The following is a 21,915-nucleotide window of genomic DNA, read 5'->3' as shown; positions in this document are numbered from 1 at the left end:
CTTTGGAGGCGGTTAAGTTGGGGATAATATCGGTGTTGCTAGTAGTGGGTCATTGGCTTGTCTCTTTGAAATTTAACTTGGTAGTGGTGTTCTTTTCATGCTAGCGTCACTTGAATCAATTGGTCAATGAGAGTGATTAGAGGTGTCAACACATTTGATTGACATTGACATTGAAATGGTGAAATTGTCATACATTATTGTAGTTGGCCCGTCTCTCTGAAATTTAACTTGGTATCGTTGTTCTTTTCATGCTAGCGTCACTTGAATCAATTGGTCAATGAGAGTGATTAGAGGTGTCAACACGTTTGATTGACATTGACATTGAAATTGTGAAATTGTCATACATTATAGCTGAAAGATATGAATTTTGACATATCATATGGTGCATTCTTGAACTTCAAACTTGAATTTTGAGGCAATGGGCTTGTAGCTCAAGTAGTCGTAATTACCTCTGCACTCGAGGTTTTAGGTTCGATTCCCTCTTCCCTAATAACGCTTGTATCAAAAAAAAAAAACTTGAATTTTGAGTAGACGAAACCAAATGATAGGCGACTTGCTTGCTTACAATTTGATCCATTCAATAAAATTCTTAAAGGTCTTGTTGGATTGGCCACCTTCTTTGACACTGGTCATGGCCAATTCCTTGAGTTTGGAAGCTCTTGCTTTGAAATTTTCATCACCAAGCAGTTGCTCCAACTTGTTCTTGATTTCTCCTTGAGTGATAATCCCATTTTCATTCTTATTGAACTTCAACCCCACCTTCCAAACATCAGAAATGTAGCTCTCATTAAGGAACTGGTCAGCAAAGTATGGCCAGCACAAGAAAGGAACCCCATTGGTTAAACCTTCTATTGTAGAGTTCCAACCACAGTGGCTTAAGAAGCAAGCAATAGAAGGATGAGCTAGAACCTTTTGCTGAGATGCCCACCCCACCATCAGACCGCGAGAGGCTACACGCTCTTGATATCCTTCTGGGTATGGATCACATGTCTTGTCAGTAGTATCTGGCCTCACAACCCAGAGGAATGTCCTTTGGGATAGCTCAAGAGCCAGAGCCAGTTCTTGGAATTGGGTTTGATCAAAAACTGTGAAGCTGCCAAATGCAACATAGATGACTGAGTTGAGTGGCTGTTGATCCAGCCACTGCAAGCAAGTTGAGTCTTGTGGCCAGAAGGAGCCTGCTGAATTTCCGACCCGTTGCTTGCCAAGAGTGGGCCTATTGGTAAAATTTCAGGCGCCGAGGTGAATGCTTCTGGCTCAAAGTCATATGTTGAGTTGCAAACAAGCCTTTCTACCAGTTTCAGAGTCCTGTTGATTCTTAACATTATTGTTAATGATTCCTTCATGAATTAACTTTGGTATACTAAGTTTCAACGCCAAGACTGCAGCTGCAGCAGGATAAAAGGCAACCCTCCTGATTTTCATTTTCTCTACCACTTCAAGAACCCACCCGGAAATCTGATCAGCAATGACACAAGTGATTTTTTGGCCTTCCCCTTGGTTGATCTTCTCTATCAGCTCCTCCAACTTCCCAGGCATGACTCGTTGCATTGCTTCTGATAACCGTCCTGGCTCATTCCTGTCCTCCAACGGTTCTAATGTTGATTATGGCTCAACTTGCACCGAAAGAACTTTGTGCTATCATGTGGGAGGATGCTGTCATGTGGGGGCAGCAGCTTTGCAGGTGAATAACAACTTTGCAGCGCCTTTGCAGAGGAATATTTTGCCTTTGGACAGCAGCATATGGGAGACATAATGATAGATAGCACTGATGGCTTACCCTACTTGTTTGGAGGCCTTTGGCCGTGGGTTCCTTGAAGAGCCAACTTCATTGGCTATAAATGGAAGCATGCAGCAGCTGAAGTAGATAGGGTGTAGAAGAGCTGCAGAGAGAGAAGTCGGCAGAGAGAAAGAAAAATAAAGAGTTGATTTTTCCTTTCTCTAAATTTGTACTCAATTTGTGTTCTCCTTATATATTCTTGAGTGTGTGAGCTTGGGTATATTTGGGGCTTGGGTTTCTGAGTGTTAAACACTATTGTATTCTCTCATTTGATTATAGTGGAATACTCCGTCGTCTCCAAACTGGATGTAGGCATTGCCGAACCAGTATAAATCTTGGTGTTCTTGTTGGTGTTGTTTGTGTTCATTTTATCTCCTGCTAGTTGTGTTTATTTTTCACTCGCACTTGATTGACGCTTCCGCACAACAAGTGGTATCAGAGCTCCAGTTTCGACTGGGGAAATTGGCGTGCTACAGTACTGTGAACAGTACCAGTTCTACAGTACCGTGAATAGTGATCCCTGCTTATATGACTTTCATCAGCCAAAGCATTCATGATTCGCTTATGATTGTGCTCTGTGTTCACAAATGTGACTTTGAAGCCATGATTAGCTAAACACTGTGACAACTCCATCAAGGGAATTACATGACCTTGTGCTGGATAAGGAATAGCTAAAATATGTTGTTTGCTCATTCTCTTTCTTTATTTTCCGTTTTCCCACTTTCAGATGTTTTCTCATCTTAATCAGGTCTTTTTAAATATCAGAAGCCATTACTGTCGGTGTTGACTTCATTGGTACTGGTATTATTTTTAAGTCATTAATTTGGTTTATTATATTGTTGTTTTCTTTGTTGTAAAGAATGTAGTGGAACCACATAAAGAAAAGAAGAAAATAATGATGAAGTTTGTCTGCCATCTTCCCTTGAGAGCCAACCACAATTCACGGGAAGCTATCAACTTCGCCTATAAAAAGGCTTCATCCTTCCCTTGCATTTTACACACCCAACTGGGAGAAGAAAGAGAGTCAGGCAGAGAGGCAGGAAAGAAAGGGAGAGTGAGAGGAGAGGAAAAAGAGAGCAGAGAGAAATTCTCTAAGAGAGAAAAATCCATGAGTCATATACATTGTAAACAATAAAATTGTAGCCCTATTATTTTACATAGTGGACAAGTTACTGCTGCTACTCTCCGAGGACGTAGGCCTGGCCGAACCTCGTTAAATATTGCGTCTTATTAACTTTACGTGCAGCTCAATATTCCTGCATATACCGTTCATTTCACAACATTCTTGATGCTTTGGTGAATGTGTAATTTCTTAGTTGTTCTTTGTGGAGGTATTGAAGATGTTAAATATGCAATAGACAAGGGTGTTCTTTTCATGCTAGGGTCACTTGAATCAATTGGCCGATGAGAGTGATTAGAGGTGGCACACGTTTGATTGACGTTGACATTGAAATGGTGAAATTGTCATACATTATTGTACATTAAATATAGCTGAAACATATGAATTTTGACATATCATATGGTGCACTCTTGAACTTCAAACTTGAATTTTGAGGTGAGGGGCTTGTAGCTCAAGGTAGTAGTAGTAATTACCTATGCACTCAATGTCCTAGGTTCGATTCCCCCTTCCCTAATAAGACTTGTATAATAAATAAATAAAATAAAATAAAAAACCTTGAATTTTGTGTAGACGAAATCAAATGATAGGCAACTTGCTTGCTTAAGATTTGATCCATTCAATAAAATTCTTAAAGGTCTTGTTGGATTGGCCACCTTCTTTGACACTGGTCATGGCCAATTCCTTGAGTTTGGAAGCTCTTGCTTTGAAATTTTCATCACCAAGCAGTTGCTCCAACTTGTTCTTGATTTCTCCTTGAGTGATGATCCCATTTTCGTTCTTATTGAACTTCAACCCCACCTTCCAAACATCAGAAATGTAGCTCTCATTAAGGAACTGGTCAGCAAAGTATGGCCAGCACAAGAAAGGAACCCCATTGGTTAAACCTTCTATTGTAGAGTTCCAACCACAGTGGCTTAAGAAGCAAGCAATAGAAGGATGAGCTAGAACCTTTTGCTGAGATGCCCAACCCACCATCAGACCGCGAGAGGCTACACGCTCTTGATATCCTTCTGGGTATGGATCACATGTCTTGTCAGTAGTATCTGGCCTCACAACCCAGAGGAATGGCCTTTGGGATAGCTCAAGAGCCAGAGCCAGTTCTTGGAATTGGGTTTGATCAAAAACTGTGAAGCTGCCAAATGCAACATAGATGACTGAGTTGGGTGGCTGTTGATCCAGCCACTGCAAGCAAGTTGAGTCTTGTGGCCAAAAGGAGCCTGCTGAATTTCCGACCCGGTTGCTTGCCAAGAGTGGGCCTATTGGTAAAATTTCAGGCGCCGAGGTGAATGCTTCTGGCTCAAAGTCATATATTGAGTTGCAAACAAGCCTTTCTACCAGTTTCAGAGTCCTGTTGATTCTTAACATTACCTCAAATATCATTTTCTGAGAGGTAAAGTCACCTATGCATGCCCACACAAAGTCTTTAGTGTTCATGGTGGGCATGTTTAGTCCCAAGTCAACATTCTGGCTTTTCAATACAGTTCCTGCCAAAAGTGAAAGATTATGAAAAAGATTAGGACAATAACTGAAGATACCCCAAAATCCACATCAATTGGTAATGTGCTGACGAAGTACTTTAAATCTTCCGGCATTAGCGATGTTGGATTCAAGAATGCCACTTAACTGAACTCAAGAACTCCATGTCCTCATAAGTCCCCTTGCTACTTAAGGTTAGTGAAATATTTTCATATGTTCTTTCTGTGCTTATCCTATTGCATAGTTTGATAAGTGAGTTTGATCAATCTAAATTAAGAACCTGTTGGACTAAAATATTGCATAATAGTGTTTCATAATATTCACAGGTTAGAGATGGAGGATCTTACCATCATTGTCAATGATTTCTTCATGAATTAACTTTGGGATACCGAAAATCAACGTCAACACTGCAGCTGATGCAGGCCAAAAGGCAACCCGCTTGAGTTTCATTTTCTCTGCTACTTCCAGGGCCCAGGCACAATTCTCATCAGCAATGACACAAGTGACTTTGTCACCTTCCCCTTGGTTGATATTTTCTATGAGCTCCTCCAACTTCCCAGGCATGATCCATTTTAATGCTTCAGTTAACTGCCCTAGCTCACTCCTGTCCTCCCAGGGTTCTAAGCCATCTGGAAGTGAAGCTAGATGGAGCTGATCCCTACTTATATGACTTTCATCAGCCAAGGCATTCACGACTCGCTTGTGATTATGCTCTGTGTTCACAAATGTGACTTTGAAACCATGATTAACTAAGCATTGTGAAAACTCCATCAAGGGAATTACATGCCCTTGTGCAGGATAAGGAATAGCTACAATATGTGGCTTGCTCATTTTTTTTCCTTGATTTTTCCTTTTCCACTTCTAGATGTTTTCAAATGCAGTTTCCTTATCATGCCATATATAGAACAAGCTTGGGGCATTGGTTGAGTAGCCATTACTGTAGGTTTTGTCTTCATGGGCATTGGCCTTATTTTAACCCAGAGAAGGGAATAAATCATTTTGTCTCTTTCCTTTACAGGCCATTCATTATATCTATCTATTTGTTATTGAGTTCATGCCTCTTTTAGTTTATTGTGTTGTAATCTTGTTGATGCTACGGCTTTAGTTTCATCAATCTGTTGTTTTATATTCTTGTTTTGTCACTGATGTTCTTTCATTCTTTGTGGAAGTATTGAATTCTATTTTGTAGCTTACACCAACTTGGTCTCAGTTCCTTTCAAGAAAACTCCTTTTTCGAACAATAGACAAAGATGTTACCATGCTATCATCAATCTCATTGGCCATGAGAGTGATTGTCAGTATCAAAAGTTCGATGACGTTGAGATGGTGAAATGGTCAAGCTAATAGAAACATATATAATCTGACAAATCATATGCTGCAGTCTTATTCTTTAGTGAGCAGTGCTATGAAGATATCTACAACCTAGGGCCTTTCAGCGATTGAGTATAATTCTTTCCTGCTAGGTGCTAGGTTAGACTTGGTGTTTAATTCTCTGTGAATAATATGTTTTTAAACCTTGGGGCCACATTTCACAGCAGTAATTTTTTTTTTTTTTGGGTCTGAATTTCACAGCAGTAATATGGTTGCCCAGAAAATGATGCCTTTTGGTGTCTGGTGTTGCTTCTCCTCCTAATTATTTTTTTTTTCAGGAAAAAGAACGGAAGCGCACAGACATGCACACAAGAGGCAACAAGGACAGAAAAAAAGATTGAAAGTTTCCCTATGCTTTTATCTTTTCTATTAATTATTGCATTAGTACATCAGCTGAGGTATTGGTCTTATATTATTAATACTTGAACCAGATCTATTGGCACATTTTCTGTGTTGCCTTTTTCCTTTTGTTCATATCGAATGAAAAGGATAGGCGACTTGCCTATGCCTTCATCCATTCAATAAAGTTCTTAAAGATCCTGTGAGATTGGCCACCTTCTTTGGTATTGGTCATGGCCATTTCCTTGAGTTTGGAAGCTCTTGCTTTGAAATTTTCATCACCAAGCAGTTGTTCCACCTTCTTGTTGATTTCTCCTTGTGGTATGATCCCACTTTCATTCTTGTTGAACTTCAATCCCACCTTCCAGACATCACAAATGTAGCTCTCATTAAGGAACTGGTCAGCAAAGTATGGCCAGCACAAGAAAGGAACCCCATTGCTTACACCTTCCATGGTAGAGTTCCAACCACAGTGGCTTAAGAAGCAAGCAATGGAAGGATGAGCCAGAACCTTTTGTTGAGGTGCCCAACCCACCATCAGACCGCGAGAGGCTACACGCTCTTGATATCCTTCTGGGTAGGGATCAGATGTTTTGTCAGTGATATCTGGCCTCACAACCCAGAGGAATTTTCTTTGGGACAGCTCAAGAGCCAGAGCCAGTTCTTGGAATTGGGTTCGATCAAAAACTGTGAAGCTGCCAAATGCAACATAGATGACTGAGCTAGCTGGTTGTTGATCCAACCACTGTAAGCAAGTTGAGTCTTGTGGCCAAAAGTAGCCTGCTGAATTTCCAAGCCGGCTGCTTGCCAAAAGCGGGCCTATTGGTAACATCTCTGGTGCCATGGCAAATGCTGCTAGCTCAAGTTCATATGCTGAGTTGCAAACAATCCACTCTGCCAATTTCACGGTCTTGTTGTTTCTTACCATAACTTGAAATACTATTTTCTGAGTGGTTAAGTCACCAATGCATGCCCACACAAAGTCTGCGGTTTTCATGGTGGGCATGTTTGGTGCTAACTGCATTATCTGGCTTCTTGGGACAGTTCCTGCCAAAAGTGAATGACTATGAAAAGAAAAGACAATAACAGAATTAAAGAACTTGTTGGACAAAATATTACATGATAGTGTTCCATAATATTCACATGAAAAAGGATCATACCATCGTCGTTAATGATTCCTTCATGAATTAACTTTGGGATAGAGAATTGCAAAGCCAAAAGCGCAGCTGCTGCGGGCCAGAAGGCAACTCTCCTGATATTCAGTTTCTCTGCTACTTCCAGAGCCCACCCGGAACTCTCATCAGCAATGACACAAGTGACTTTGTCACCTTTCCCTTCATTGATCTTCTCTATTAGCTCTTCTAACTTCCCAGGCATGACTCTTTGTATTGCTTCACATAACTGTCCTAGCTCATTCCTGTCCTCCCAGGGCTCTAAGCCATCTGGAAGTGAAACTAGATGAATACGATCCGTGAACTGACTTTCATCAGCCAAGGCATTCACGACTCTCTTGTGATTGTAGTCTGTGTTCACAAATGTGACTGTGAAGCCCTGGTTAACTAAGCATTGTGACAACTCCATCAAGGGAATCACATGGCCTTGTGCTGGAAAAGGAACAGCTACTATATGTGGGTTGCTCATTTTTGTTCCTGAATTTTCCTTTTTCGCTTGAAGATGTTTTTTTAATGTGGTTTCTGAATCGTATCATATATAGGAGCTTGGAGCATTGGTTTAGGCGGCATTACTTAGGTGTTGTCTTCATTGGCATTGTTCTCATTTGAATCCAAAGTTGGGGAATCAACCATTTTGTCTCTTTTGTTTAGATTTCATAGTTCATTTCTTTTTTGGTTTACTATGATGTTGTTTTGCTGATCCTTTCAGTGAATGGCTTTAGTTTCTTCACTCTATTGTTTTATACTTTGTTCTATAATTGATGGAACTACCTTTCATTCTTTGTGGAAATATTGAAGATGTTAAATATGGAAACTGGGTTTTGGTTTCTGTTCTTGTAGTTTACACCAGCTTATTTTGTGATTTCTCTGTGGGTAATGATCCTACTCCCATCTCGATCAAAGACCAAACCAACCTTCCAAATATCACAAATGTAGCTTTGATTGAGAAACTGATCAGCAAAGTAAGGCCAGCACAAGAAAGGCACCCCATAGCTCACACCTTCCTTGGTGGAATTCCAACCACAGTGACTCAGGAAACCACCAAAAGCAACATATATGACTGTTTGTGGTGGTTGTTGGTCAAGCCAGTTCAAACAAGTCTCCTGGCCACAAGTTTCCAAAAGTGGCCCTGGTAGAATCTCTCTGCGGCCATGGTAGATGCTGCAGGCCCAAGGTCTGCTAATTTCATTGATTGGTTGTTTAATTCTGACCATAAGTTCAAACACACATTTTTCGGCAAAGCCTTGCTGCCAAAGGCATGCCCACACCAAGTTTGCTGTGTTCATGCCAGGCATATCTGGTGATAATAACTTAATTACTTGTTTCTTTATGGCAGTTCCTGCAAAGAAAAGTATAATTGAAGTTTGTCATGGTAAAGAAAGGCCTGCCAATTATTATTAATTTCAATGTCCTTATAACATGTTCCAATTTTGTCACAGTTTGTAAAGCAACCAACCAACAAACAAAATTGTAAAGCAACCAAACATACACCAAGTTTCTGATCAAGCTGCAACAACAATAATGTGCAAAGAACTCTAAAAAGCACATCCATGATTACAATAATCAACAAATCAACTTAAAATATAGAGAGAATTTTATAAATTTCAATACATATACTTCACAAAATTTTTTACTCAAATTCAATCATGATACATGCTCAACAAATTATACTTAAACAAAAAACAAATTGCACTGCAACCATCATAATAAATTAACGAACCAAAAGGCAAAGCCATCATGAAAACAAGTAATTAAACAAAGTCAAAAAAGACATATCCATTGATGAGAAAATTTCATAATTTCCGTTAACTTCAAAAATCATACTGATATTGATATCTAATGATAACATATTTACCTAACTGTACTAAAACTGAAACTGCGATGCAATGCTATATCTTTCTAAAATTTAAAGAATACCTGAAGAGAAAATTAAAACACAAATCAATAACAGAACATCACAACGACGATCCAAAGAAGTTGAAAAAAAAAAAAAAACAAAGCCTACAGTTCATACCTCTTCCAATACAAAGACATCGCCAAGATCTAAAACAAATCGCACCAAGAACAAACGAAAATGGGACAAATTCAAAGCAAAAAAAATAAATGACGAGCTCTCACAAGAAAATTACCAGAGCTAACGAGCTTGCTCAAACAAAAATAATGAAACAATAACCTCGACACGCTAATAAATAGAAAAGGGTTGTTGATACCGATTTTGCGGATCAACACCATACGACAGTAAAATCACAATCACACGCATATAAGACAAGGATTTGAGTGGTTCACCCTTGAAATTGGGCTATGTCCACTGTTTGTATTTGTTGTATTTATGAGAGGGTTTTACAATTGAGGGCTTGAGAGCCTTTGTTTAGCTGGGAGCAGCTTGAGGTGAAAATAGGAGAGCTTGCTGGAGCTCTTGCTTAGGAACAATGCGGTTTGCTCTTGGTGAGCTTGGGTGGGTTTGCTGTATTTGAGCTGGGCGTGTCCCTCTTTGGAGTTGAGGGCTCTTCATTGTAGAGCCAGAAAGTAGACACCCGAGAGGATGTAGGAAAGTTACCGAACCTCTATAAATCTTGTGTTTTTGTTGTGTTTGCTTTATCACTCTTCTTGGGGTGTGTGTATTTATTCTTGGTTTGTGTGTGCATGTCTTATAGTCCATCGACAACAAGATCTTAAAGTGTATTAGGGAGTTACAGTAGTATTTCAGTTATAATAGTTAATTCTACTAATGAAAAAAAAAAATCAGTTGTCAGTTACGTTATTATTATGCCATAACTCCATATTTATGTTTAAGATAATGGCTTTTTATAACTTTATATATTCTCTATAGACTTATATATATATATATATATTGTATAATGATCATATGAATAATATAAGGGAAAATCAGTTTCTACATAGTATCAGAGTTAATGGCTAACGCTGATTTGCGATACTTCAGTTTCCAACATTGAGAGTCGTTGACACTCCTCACCCGTAAAGGTGTTTGTTCCTTTTTCCTCTCTACTTCTCAAAGATGAATATTGGTTTTTTTTTCCTCTCCTCCACAGTTCAGTGCCTCTTCCACTCCTCACATACCTAGTCCCACTCCTCATCCATGTCCGTCTCTTGACATCATGGGCAGATCTTTGTTTTCCCTCAGAGACCACACCTCTCTATCATTGTTTCCCTCTTTCTCTTGAAATCTCTCTCCACTTCTTTGTCTCCGTCACGCCGTCTCTCTCGCAGAGCCGTCTCTCTTCCCTCTGCGAGCCTCATCAACACTCGCCAAGCCTTATCCTAGTCTACGATCGTGGTTTCTCTCTCCCATGTTTTTCTGATGGTTTCTCTATCATGGTTTCCATATTTTTCCTCTTGTTTGTTGATGTTGACCGTCATCGTTCACCTAGCCGTCTCTATTTCCTCTGTGAGCCTCGTCAATGCTCGTTGAGCCTTCTCTGCCGTGCTACATTGCCACTATTCCCTTTGCGCAGCCCTTGTGTGTTGCCGACTTGGTATCTCTGTGTTGCAGCTTTTGTATCGACCTTTCACGCTCTATCTCTACTAAACCGGTGTTCTCCTCCCCTCTTATGCCCAATCTCTTTCTTTGATTTTACTGCTGGTCTCTGTCTTCTTCACTGCTTTTTTGCACTGCCTTTCTTCTTCTCTGTTACTGGTATTGTCTTCTTTTCTTTATAATTCTTTTATATTACTGGGGTATTCTCTTTTCTTATTTTCAATTGTGTTTTCTCTCTCCCTGTCATGGGTTGTCTCTGGCATCTTGAGTTTCCTTCCTTCCATGAGACCATGCGTTCCTTCGCATCTTGTGTTCTCTCACTCTCTCTCTCTTGACTACTTTCTCCTTTTGATGGGTGTTCACTTTTCTCCTCTTTTTCTCTCCTTTTTCCATCTTTATTTTGAAAGGATTTTCTCTCTATGTGTTTTGCCCCCACTCTCTTTTCATTTCTATGTCTCACTTGGTTTCCTTCTTTATTAGTTATTATTATTTTTTGGGTCAATAATCCCTCTTTATTTTAATCTCTATGGGCCTTTATGCTCTTGTGATGATCTTTTCTTTATTTCTTATCAGTTCCCACGTGGCTTTCTTCCCCATACCTTATTTTATTGTTTTTATGGTGCTTTGAAATTCAAACTTGCCCATGCTCTCTTTTTCTTTTCTTTGTGTCCCAAGTTGCTTTCACCTTCTATCCTCTACTACTGTGCCGCATCCTCTCTTAACCCAATTATTCCCTTCAAATATTCCTTCTGCTCTCTCTGCACGCATCCCTTTCTGCTTACCATGTGATGAATTTTCTTTTGTTTCCACTTCCTCTCTTCCTATGGGTGTAACTATTTTTTAATTTTGGGCAACTTTTATTTTTCTACATGGCTACTTCTTTTCTCGCTTACCGCATGCTCTTTATCCTACCTAGAGGGTGATTCCTAGGTAGAGTTATGTTTCTCAGGTGCCTAAAGTTGTTTCCTAGGTCCATTTGACTTGTATGTCAGCCCATCATTTTTTCTTTCCTTCCATGAGCCCATGCGCTGCTTCACTTCCTGCCTTTCAATGGGCGTTATATTTACAATGTTTCTCTCATGCCGCTATTGCAACTTTGGACATTGGAGTTCTTCTTTTTGGTTCCCCTTACTGGACTACTACAACCGACTGTTGTCACCATATCCATTACTATATAGTTTCTTCATTCAAATCTTGCTATGCTATGTGCGCTCGATTTGCAGGGAAGTATTAGGGAGTTACAATAGTATTTCAGTTGCAATAGTTAATCCTATTGTGGGGGCTTTTTTGTTATAGCAGCTACAAATGGGATGGGCTGCCATAAGGAGTAAATGGGTGAAATTACCCCATGTGTCTGAGTTCAAGAATCAGACCCCAAGAATGCTTCGAAAGGTTAGTGGTGCCTTAGGAAGCACCCTGGTTATTTTCACCAACAAAAACAATAGTTGCTTACAGATAAATTCTTAGCTTGGCATAAGAAGCTTGTGGCCAAGGATTAAAATATCGGCCGTGCAAATAATATTGGGCCTCCAATTTACGGATATTTCGGGGGATATATCGTTATCGTTTTAGGTATCGGAAAAAAATCAACAAAAATGACAGATATAGGCATTGAAACACATAATTTTGGTGTAAAACTTGCATAAATGTTATTTACATTATCAATGAATGTATTAAACAAATAAAACTCAAAATTTACTAATAATAAGATGTACATATGATGAAATATAAGTGGTATGTAATGCGCGTTAATGAAAAGTTTGAAAATAAAATGTTGATTAGAATGAATAAACCATGCATAAATCCTTAGTTTGTTTAAACATTGTATTACAATTTAGATAAGTGTCCATCTACATAAATGAAAAGCTCCTATGAGGTTGAAACAATGAGGAACAACTTTGTAAGCCATGTGTTGAACATGGTGCACATACGTCTCTCTTGAGCTCCCTAATGTCCTCCTATATATGGGATAATTAGGATTAACCAAACTAGTAGGTCCATAATCTGTTTCATCATCTTGAGCTCCATAACTAGTTCCACTATAATCAGACATGACATAACCATAGCCATCATAAGATTCATTTGAGTTAGTACTAGGTCTAGTTCCTATTGTTGTGCGGAAGCGTCAACCAATTGCGAGTGAAAAATAAACAACAACTGGCAGGAGATAAATGGAACACAAAACAACACCAACAAGAACACCAAGATTTATACTGGTTCGGCAATGCCTACATCCAGTTTGGAGACGACGGAGTAATTCACTATAATCAAAGAGAGTATACAAAGTGTTTATCACTCAAGAAAACCCAAAGCCCCAAATACACCCAAGTCTCACTCTCACAACAATTGAAGAGAAAACAATGATACAAAGCAAAGAACAATTAGAGAGAAATGTTTCTCTCTTTGGCAAGATGCCTTTCTTGCTATTTTTCCTCTTCTACTCAACACTTGGTGAGATGCTTCAAATGGAACCATTTGCTTCCAATTTATAGCCAAAAATGCAAGAGTGTGAATGCAAGCTTCAACTATTCATTTGTTGGCTACCAAACTTACCAATGGATGGCTACCAAACAATCCACCCTTTTTGACCTCATAGTAAGCCAACATTTACTCACATGGGCAACTAACTTTGACTCACATGGGCAACTCCAAAATTCTTCTACATTTGAGCCAACTTTCAACAATCTCCACCTTGGCTCAACATGTAACAAACTCTCATAGTAACACTCCCAATGGTCGTCTCCCAATCCCCCAAGGGGCAATCAACAAATTTTATTAATTCCAATCAAGTCTAAGCAATGCTTAAACTTGAACAACGAAACTGGCTTAGTCAACATATCAGTAGGATTGTCGGCGGTCCCAATCTTCTCAAGAAGAATATCTCCCTCTTCAACAATCTCACGTACAAAATGGAATCGTACGTCAATGTGTTTCGTACGTGCATGATGAACTTGATTCTTTGCTAAATAAATAGCACTCTGACTGTCACAATGAACATCCACATGGTCCTGTTGAACCCCCAAGTCATCAAGCAACCCTTGAAGCCAAATGGCTTCCTTTATAGCTTCTGTTACTGCCATGTATTCCGCCTCAGTAGTCGATAAAGCAACTGTAGATTGCAGAATCGACCTCCAACTCACTGGACCTCCAGCAATAGTGAATACAAAACCTGTAGTGGACCTACGCTTGTCCAAATCACCTGCGTAATCAGAATCCACATATCCAACAACACATTGACCAGAATCTTTATTCTGCTGAAACAATAAACCAACATCCACAGTACCCAGAATATACCGTAGAATCCATTTCACAGCTTGCCAATGCCCTTTTCCTGGATTATGCATATATCTACTAACAATACTAACAGCTTGTGAAATATCAGGCCTAGTACACACCATAGCATACATCAAACTACCAACAGCACTTGCATATGGAATTTGAGTCATGTAATGACTCTCCTCATCAGTTTTAGGAGACATGGAAGCACTAAGTTTGAAATGAGGGGCAAGAGGTGTACTAACCGGTTTTGAATTTTCATTCATCCCGAATCGCTGTAGTACCTTCTTCAAGTACTGCATCTGACACAGACTAATCTTGCCCTTCGCTCTATCTCTTTCAATTTCCATACCTAGTATCTTCCGAGCTTCTCCCAAGTCCTTCATCTCAAATTCATTACTCAGTTGAGTCTTCAACCTTTCAATCTCCACTTTGCTTTTACATGCTATCAGCATATCATCAACATATAAAAGCAGATAAATGAAGGTTCCATCTTGCAGCTTGCGAAAGTATACACAATGGTCATAATGACTTCTTGTGTACTCATGCCCGATCATAAACCTATCAAATCGCTTGTACCATTGTCTTGGAGACTGCTTCAAGCCATACAATGATTTCTGCAATTTGCAAACCCAATTTTCCTTACCAGCAACCTTAAAACCTTCTGGTTGAGACATATAGATTTCTTCCTCCAAATCACCATGTAAGAAAGCAGTCTTGACATCAAGTTGAGCCAGCTCAAGGTCAAACTGCGCAACCAAAGCCAACAAAATACGAATAGAAGAATGTTTTACTACAGGAGAAAATACCTCATTGTAGTCAATGCCTTCCTTCTGAGCATAGCCTTTTGCTACCAATCTGGCTTTGAATCTTACATTGTCTTTTCCCAAAGATTCCATCTTCTTGGCATACACCCATTTACAACCAATTGCTTTCTTCCCCTTTGGTAACTGAACCAGCTTCCAAGTCTCATTTTTATGAAGAGATTTCATCTCCTCATCCATAGATTTCTTCCACTCCACGCTTTCTGAACTTCTGACAGCTTCTTTGTAGGCGGATGGAATATCATCTTCAATAACGGGAAGTGCATATGCCACAATATCAGTAAACCGAGCAGGCTTCCGAATTTCCCTTCTCGATCTTCTGTTTGCAATGTAATCTTATTGCTGTGGAGGCTCTTGGGTAGGTGCCTCCTCTTCATCATCCTTGTCCTCATCATCAGAATCAACTGTAGGGCTAATGTCTGTAACATCAGACCTTACTGGAACAACTGGAGTCTTTAGTAACTCCACCTGCTTTGAACTACTCATGGTCTTGGTAGCTTCAATTTCACCTTCATGCTTGTTCTGATTAACCATAGCAGTCTCATCAAAAGTCACATCTCTGCTTACAACAAATTTCTTCTCATCTGGACACCAGAGTCGGTATCCCTTCACGCCAGTGCTAAAGCCCATAAATAGAGCTTTCTTTGCTCTTGGATCCAACTTGCTTTCCCTGACATGGTAGTAAGCAGAACAACCAAATATGTGTAAATACTTGTAATCAGTACAAGGTTTACCAGACCATACCTCCATGGGTGTTTTCCCCTCGTTCGCAGCAGCAGGCAACCGATTAATGAGATGGCTTGCATAACTAATTGCCTCAGCCCAAAACGCCTTGCCTAATCCAGCATTAGACAACATACACCGAACTTTCTCAAGCAAAGTACGGTTCATGCGCTCCGCCACCCCATTCTGTTGCGGTGTCTCCCTAACCGTGAAGTGCCTCACAATACCCTCATCTTGACAAACTTTCAAGAAAGGATCAGACTTATATTCACCACCATTATCTGATCTGAGAGTCTTGATCTTTCGACCGCTTTGCGTTTCAATCATCTTTTTCCACTTCAGGAATATCTTCAAGACTTCATCTTTACGCTTCATGGTGTACACCCATATTCTTCTAGAGAAGTCATCAACAAAAGAGACAAAATAATGGCTACCTCCCCAAGATGCATTCTTGGAAGGTCCCCAAACATCAGTGTGAACATAATCTAGAGTGCCATTAGTGTGGTGAATAGCGGTATCAAATTTCACTCTAGTTTGCTTACCAAGCACACAGTGTTCACAAAATTCCAATTTGCATGCCTTTGCACCCTTCAATAAGCCTTGCTTCACCAATCCTTGCAACGCTTTTTCACCAGCATGCCCAAGACGCATATGCCATAACCTCGTGGTGTCTGTGCTATCTGCGTCAGCAGCTTCGGTGACAGCTGCTCCACCAATAACTGTACTCCCCTGTAAGAAATACAAGTTATTTCGTCTTGTACCTTTCATCACCACTAGTGCCCCGTACACAGCTTTAAGAACTCCACCTTCCATGGTGATCTTGAGACCCTTGGATTCCAAAGCGCCCAATGAGATGAGATTCTTCCTCATATCCGGTACATACCGAACATCACTCAATTCTCTGACTGTTCCATCATGCATCTTCAAACAGATTTTGCCTATCCCTTGTGTTTTGCAGGCATTATTATTGCCCATCAAAACAACTCCACCATCCAGCTCCTCGAAGCTAGAAAACCATTCTCGTATGGGACACATATGATAGGTGCAACCTGAATCCAAAATCCACTCCTCGGAGTGACCATCAGCAGATGAACTAGCCAAAGCAAACTCGAAATCATCATCTGCAACATTTGCTTCAGAACTCGCTTTCTCCTTCTCTTTGTTCTTCAATTTGGGGCAGTCTTTCTTCCAATGACCCTTTTGGCGACAAAAGGCACATTCATCTTTAGCAGGAAACTTCCCTCGTGACTTTGAACGAGATTTTCCCCGCTTCCCAGATTTTCTTTCCTCTGTTCGACCCCTTGCAACCAGTGCCTCGGTTTGTGGATTTTGAGTCTTCAATTCCTTCTTACGACACTCATGATTCACCAACGCCGCAGACACCTCCTCAAGTTTCACCTCGGATTTTCCATACAACAAAGTAGTTGTCAAATGATCATAATCATCAGGCAATGAATTTAACAAACATAGTGCCTTATCCTCGTCAGGAATTTTCACATCAAGGTTTGCTAAATCAGCAAGTATTTTATTATAATCATTGAGGTGTTCGTGCATAGAAATACCTGAACGATATTGAAATCGGAAGAGTCGCTTCTTCAAGAAGAGCCGATTTCCTGCGCTCTTGGTCATATACTTCTCCTCCAATTTCGTCCAAAACTCCTTAGCAGAAGTTTCCTTCATATACGGGTATTTCAACTCCTTATCAAGGAACGATCGAATAGCAGCACAAGCATGAAGATTAATTCGCGTCCACTGCTTGTCATCAATATCTTCTGGTTTATCCTCCAGAACCATATCCAACTCTTGTTGATACAACACATCCATAACTTCACATTGCCACATACCAAAATTATTAGAGCCATTGAATTTATCAACCTCTAACCTTGTAGTAGCGATAGGATGTCTATTGGATGTAGGTGCCGACGAAGACGATGTCGACTCCTTCTCCTTCACAAGTTCGTCTTTATCTCCAGCCATCTACTCCGGCACTGTTCACAAATACAGCACTGTTCACGACTGTAGCAGTTCACTGTTCACGGACTGTAGCACCGACACTATTCACGGAACTGTAGCTCCGACGAATTTTTCACTCCTACGAAACCCCAGTCGAAAACTGGAGCTCTGATACCACTTGTTGTGCGGAAGCGTCAACCAATTGCGAGTGAAAAATAAACAACAACTGGCAGGAGATAAATGGAACACAAAACAACACCAACAAGAACACCAAGATTTATACTGGTTCGGCAATGCCTACATCCAGTTTGGAGACGACGGAGTAATTCACTATAATCAAAGAGAGTATACAAAGTGTTTATCACTCAAGAAAACCCAAAGCCCCAAATACACCCAAGTCTCACTCTCACAACAATTGAAGAGAAAACAATGATACAAAGCAAAGAACAATTAGAGAGAAATGTTTCTCTCTTTGGCAAGATGCCTTTCTTGCTATTTTTCCTCTTCTACTCAACACTTGGTGAGATGCTTCAAATGGAACCATTTGCTTCCAATTTATAGCCAAAAATGCAAGAGTGTGAATGCAAGCTTCAACTATTCATTTGTTGGCTACCAAACTTACCAATGGATGGCTACCAAACAATCCACCCTTTTTGACCTCATAGTAAGCCAACATTTACTCACATGGGCAACTAACTTTGACTCACATGGGCAACTCCAAAATTCTTCTACATTTGAGCCAACTTTCAACACCTATGCTCATAGATACAAAACTGATCGCCATGTCCTCTTTAGATGGATTGGAGGTATGTGGGCAGTGGACTGAGCATAGATTCTTCATATTAATAAATTATAGGGTTCTAGGCAAGGATTAGCTATTTTTGGGTTCTAATTTGCTTCAATTGCCTTCAAAAATTCTAATTTTTTTTTTTGGGTTATGTTATGGGTATTGGGAAATATCGGGGATATCGGCAAAATATCGAGGATATCACATTTATCGGGGATATATCATCGATACATGGAAAGATATGGCCTTACCCCCAATATCGATGTCGACAGTTGAAAATATCGATATATCGGCCGATATATCTTTGTTTCCGCACAACACTCTGTATGCGACCTAAACATATTAGATTGCCTCCTCAAACACCGCTTATTAGAGGGTTGACATATACTCAAAGTGTTGGGGTTATGTCGCTAGACAGAAGCCATGGATATGGAGATAATCCTTTTATTTTCAACCTTATCTTTATGCTCAACCGTTTGGCATGTAGTAGAAGGCCCATTGATCGACTTCTTGTGATATGCCTTTTGACATGTAGTGTTTTTACCTTTTCTCTGCGTCCGGCTGTTAGATTGCGCAACATTCAAATTTTTGTAGCTGCAATTTCTGAAGACTAATTCGCAGTTTCTTCCGCATCATGCTACTCAAAGATGATCTCTTGGCCATTCTCAAACTTCTCATACGTTTGAAACCCTAATTTAACTTCAAGAATCGAAATTAGGTTATCAAGAAATGTTGTCCAAACATGCAAAAACAGTGAATAAAACTTTTTCAAACTTTGGGGCTATTTTAGGGCATATTATATAAACTGAAATAGAAAATTTTACCCTGCAGTAAAAAAAAGCTTGAAAGTTTCCCGATGCTTTTTTTTCCTTTTCTTTTAATTATTGCATTGAGGTCTTGGTCTTACATTATTGATACTTGAACAGTGGCACATCTCCTGTGTTGCCTTTTTAACTTGTTTTAATTCCAAAGAAAAAGATAGGCGACTTGCCTATGTCTTCATCCATTCAATAATGTTCTTAAAGATCCTGTGAGATTGGCCACCTTCTTTGACACTGGTCATGGCCAATTCCTTGAGTTTGGAAGCTCTTGCTTTGAAACCTTCATCACCAAGCAGTTGGTCCAATTTGTTCATGAGTTCTCCTTAATGATCCCACTTTCATTCTTGTTGAACTTCAACCCCACCTTCCAAACATCAGAAATGTAGCTCTCATTAAGGAACTGGTCAGCAAAGTATGGCCATCACAAGAAAGGAACCCCATTGCTTATACCTTCTATTGTAGAGTTCCAACCACAGTGGCTTAAGAAGCAAGCAATGGAAGGATGAGCTAGAACCTTTTGTTGAGGTGCCCAACCCACCATCAGACCGCGAGAGGCTACACGCTCTTGATATCCTTCTGGGTAGGGATCAGATGTTTTGTCAGTGATATCTGGCCTCACAACCCAGAGGAATTTTCTTTGGGACAGCTCAAGAGCCAGAGCCAGTTCTTGGAATTGTGTTTGATCAAAAACTGTGGAGCTGCCAAATGCAACATAGATGACTGAGCATGGTGGCTGTTGATCCAACCACTGTAAGCAAGTTGAGTCTTGTGGCCAGAAGTAGCATGCTGAGTTTCCAAGCCGGCTGCTTGCCAGAAGCGGGCCTATTGGTAAAATCTCTGGTGCCATGGTGAATGCTGCTGGCTCAAGTTCGTATGCTGAGTTGCAAACAATCCACTCTGCCAATTTCGCAGCCTTGTTATTTCTTACCATAACTTGAAATACTATTTTCTGTGTGGTCAAGTCACCGATCCATGCCCATATAAATTCTGTAGTTTTCTTGGTGGGCATGTCCGGTGCCCACTGAATCATCTGGCTTCTTGAAACAGTTCCTGCCAAAAGTGAATGACTATGAAAAGAAAGGACAATAACAGAACTCAAGAACTTGTTGAACTAAAATATTGTTAAATTTCGCCCACTACTACCAACATCGATATTGTCCCCATAACTTAACTATGATATTCGGCAGGTATGGGGTTTTATACAAAAGTCCTCAATTCTATTAGTATTTAGTAGTGTAATTATTCATTGTATGGTGTATTAGATATTGTCAAGTTTCTGATGTGGGATTTCATATTCTTCATCCAGTACTACATAAGAGTGTTGCATAGTATTTGCATGATAGAGGATCTTACCATCGTCGTTGATGATTCCTTGATGAATTAACTTTGGGATAGAGAATTGCAAAGTCAAAATTGCAGCTGATGCAGTGCAGGGAAGAAGGCAACTCGCCTGATATTCAGTTTCTCTGCCACTTCCAGATTCCACCCGGAACTCTCATTAGCAATGACATAAGTGACTTTGTCACCTTCCCCTTGGTTGATCTTCTCTATCAGCTCCTCCAACTTCCCAGGCATGACTCTTTGCATTGTTTCACATAACTTTCCAAACTCATACTTGGCCTCCCAGGGCTCTAAGCCATCTGGAAGTGAAACTAGGTGAATACGATCCAATAACTGACTTTCATCAGCAGCCAAGGCATTCACGACTTGCTTGTGATTGTAGTCTGTGTTCACAAATGTGACTGTGAAGCCATGGTTAACTAAGCATTGTGACAGCTCCATCAAGGGAATCACATGACCTGGTGCTGGAAAAGGAACTGCTATTATATGTGGGTAGCTCATTTTTGTTCTGGATTTTTCCTTTTTCAAATGTGGTTTCTGAATCGTATCATATATTATATATACAAAGAGCTTTGGAGCATTGGTCTTATTTGAATCCATAAAGGAAATTGTAATTGTATTTCTGAATAGTGAAACAATAATTACATGTGTAGCTTTATGCTGTTGTTATAAGTTATAACAGACTAATAGCCATCTAACACGGACCTCTCTTAATGTTGGAAATCCCTCTTCTCTATTTGTTGCTGTGACTGACACTTGTTGTTATTGATAATCGCGTTGATTAAATATTCCTAGGTTAATGCGTGGTTGACTGGTGCATGGCATAATGCAATTGATAAGGTTTTATATTGGCATTATTTAAATGCATTAGGTGGAAGCTTTAGTTGGAATATAGGTGGAAGGAGCTTTCTACCTGTGAGGCTTGTCCTGTCAGTGGAATTCGAAGACGTGGGCTGGCTTCGGCCTGTAAAATGGGCTGGACCGAGCCAGCCTGGCCTTAAGAAATGTGAGCCCAAACTTTATCCATTAAAGGGCTTTTTGAACTCTAAGAATTGATCGGACCGGGCCGGGCTGGGCCTATATGAAATATATTAAGTCCATACCCTACTCATGGGCCAACAAATTTGGGCTTTTGTGCCGTGCTTTTACGAAAGTCGTGCGCATGTGTTTGTATATGGTATCAGAGCAAGTTTGACCACATGTGAAAGTTCGGCAACCGCACATGCTCCACGTCATCCAATATGTATTGTCCACGTGTTAGACTTGAAAATTCGCCACATGTGCAATGACATGTGAGAATGTGAAAGAGAAAATGTCCTATGTTGGAGAGTTGAGAAACCTAATAAGGGCTTATAAGGAGTTAAGCTACTCCCCCCATTACCAATTGATTTTGGGGTGGAACCCAACTTCCTTCAGAAAGGACTTAGAATCCAAAC

At 40.1% G+C, this 21,915-nt stretch overlaps 2 protein-coding genes and 2 pseudogenes across 3 annotated transcripts; all 4 read right to left on the bottom strand.

Annotated features, from left to right (window-relative positions):
• Nucleotides 1-388: 388 nt before the first annotated feature.
• LOC148296088 (UDP-glycosyltransferase 83A1 pseudogene) lies at nt 389-2,413 on the bottom strand (annotated as a pseudogene).
• Nucleotides 2,414-3,500: 1,087 nt separating this feature from the next.
• Nucleotides 3,501-5,217, bottom strand: LOC110750411 (UDP-glycosyltransferase 83A1-like). The gene is made up of 2 exons (XM_088251185.1): nt 4,724-5,217; nt 3,501-4,384 (listed from the first exon to the last, which is right to left on the bottom strand). The coding sequence occupies exons 1-2, from the start codon at nt 5,205-5,207 to the stop codon at nt 3,501-3,503; spliced, it is 1,368 nt and encodes a 455-aa protein (XP_088107311.1). The 5' UTR covers nt 5,208-5,217.
• Nucleotides 5,218-6,084: 867 nt separating this feature from the next.
• Nucleotides 6,085-7,887, bottom strand: LOC110749751 (UDP-glycosyltransferase 83A1-like). Its single transcript, XM_021949931.2, has 2 exons — nt 7,247-7,887; nt 6,085-7,133 (listed from the first exon to the last, which is right to left on the bottom strand). The coding sequence occupies exons 1-2, from the start codon at nt 7,725-7,727 to the stop codon at nt 6,250-6,252; spliced, it is 1,365 nt and encodes a 454-aa protein (XP_021805623.1). The 5' UTR covers nt 7,728-7,887; the 3' UTR covers nt 6,085-6,249.
• Nucleotides 7,888-19,153: 11,266 nt separating this feature from the next.
• On the bottom strand, nt 19,154-20,980 carry LOC110750357 (UDP-glycosyltransferase 83A1-like; annotated as a pseudogene). Its single transcript, XR_015834749.1, has 2 exons — nt 20,492-20,980; nt 19,154-20,188 (listed from the first exon to the last, which is right to left on the bottom strand). The product of XR_015834749.1 is annotated as a UDP-glycosyltransferase 83A1-like (transcript).
• Between the last annotated feature and the right edge of the window lie 935 nt (nt 20,981-21,915).

Source organism: Prunus avium, chromosome 3 (assembly GCF_965620075.1).
Source record: "Prunus avium chromosome 3, drPruAviu1.hap1.1, whole genome shotgun sequence".
NCBI lineage: Eukaryota > Viridiplantae > Streptophyta > Magnoliopsida > Rosales > Rosaceae > Prunus > Prunus avium.
The sequence above is the reverse complement of the archived record's forward strand: the minus strand, read 5'-3'. Positions and strand labels throughout refer to the sequence as shown.